General features: G+C 48.7%; 1 protein-coding gene across 1 annotated transcript in view; it reads left to right on the top strand.

Moving 5' to 3' along the window:
• SCN8A (sodium voltage-gated channel alpha subunit 8) overlaps positions 1-992 on the top strand; it is a 50,964-nt gene that overhangs the window by 41,749 nt on the left and 8,223 nt on the right. The window contains 1 exon segment of the mRNA XM_010720527.3: positions 57-179. Within this exon segment, the coding sequence (XP_010718829.2) occupies positions 57-179 (123 nt within the window).

The raw sequence follows: 992 nt of genomic DNA, 5'->3' as shown, positions 1-992 counted from the left end.
TCTTTTCTTCTCTTTTTTTTCTTTTTTTTTCTTTTCTTTTTCTATTTTCTGTGTAGGTCTCTTTAGTCAGCCTTATAGCTAATGCCCTGGGCTACTCGGAACTAGGTGCCATAAAGTCCCTTAGGACCCTAAGAGCTTTGAGGCCTTTAAGAGCGTTGTCCCGATTTGAGGGGATGAGGGTAAGATGCCATCAGCAGCTGATCCTTCTGCATGCCCGTGGAGCGGTTTTTTTTACGCATGCTAGAACTGATCAAAACGGGTGGAAAAGAGAATTCCAATCAGAAGTGTGGTGCAGCTGCTGACTCGATCACCTCGACCGTCGATGTCCCCCACCCTGCCCACCGCTGCGCACTCCCCAATTAAGAAAGGGAGAATGCATCCAGCTGCCTCATTACATTAATGACCGGCCCCAACCACGTGCCATTTGTAGACGATGTTAACACTTGGCTGTTCTCATTGAGCCTGGCTTTGACCTCTAGCATCCGAGGGGGCTTCTCAGCTGTAACTCTTCTATCTAGGGAGAATCACCAGGTGCAAAGAAGCAGAATTCGAACCACCCCAGGCTCTCCGCCGCCTCTTGGTGGGGTCGGATGGAAAGAATCTCTGAGGGGCTGCCAAAAAATGCGATGCAGGGGGGTGAGAGGCTCCAGGAAGGGACCAGCGGGGAGCTCGGCTGCTTGCAAAAACGGCCTTGGTTTAATTCCTCTTGTTGCACCTTGTTGTTCTCGGTCCAGTCTGGCGGTGACTGGAAGCCTTGTCTGGTAGTGAAGCTTTTTCCCTTTCCACTCCCTCCCTTGTACCATGCTTTGACGGTCCCCTGTCCTGTCGCCGTCACACAAGCCACGAAGCACAAGCAAAGCATTGAACTTAACAAGCTTTCCTCAAATTGTTAGCCAGATTTGAAATGATTCGAAATTATTTCAGTGTCTTCTGCTGCTTTCCCACTCATATCTGTATTTTGGTGCCTATGTGTCTTTTTTTTTTTTTTTTTT

This window comes from Meleagris gallopavo, chromosome 17 (assembly GCF_000146605.3).
Source record: "Meleagris gallopavo isolate NT-WF06-2002-E0010 breed Aviagen turkey brand Nicholas breeding stock chromosome 17, Turkey_5.1, whole genome shotgun sequence".
NCBI lineage: Eukaryota > Metazoa > Chordata > Aves > Galliformes > Phasianidae > Meleagris > Meleagris gallopavo.
The sequence above is the reverse complement of the archived record's forward strand: the minus strand, read 5'-3'. Positions and strand labels throughout refer to the sequence as shown.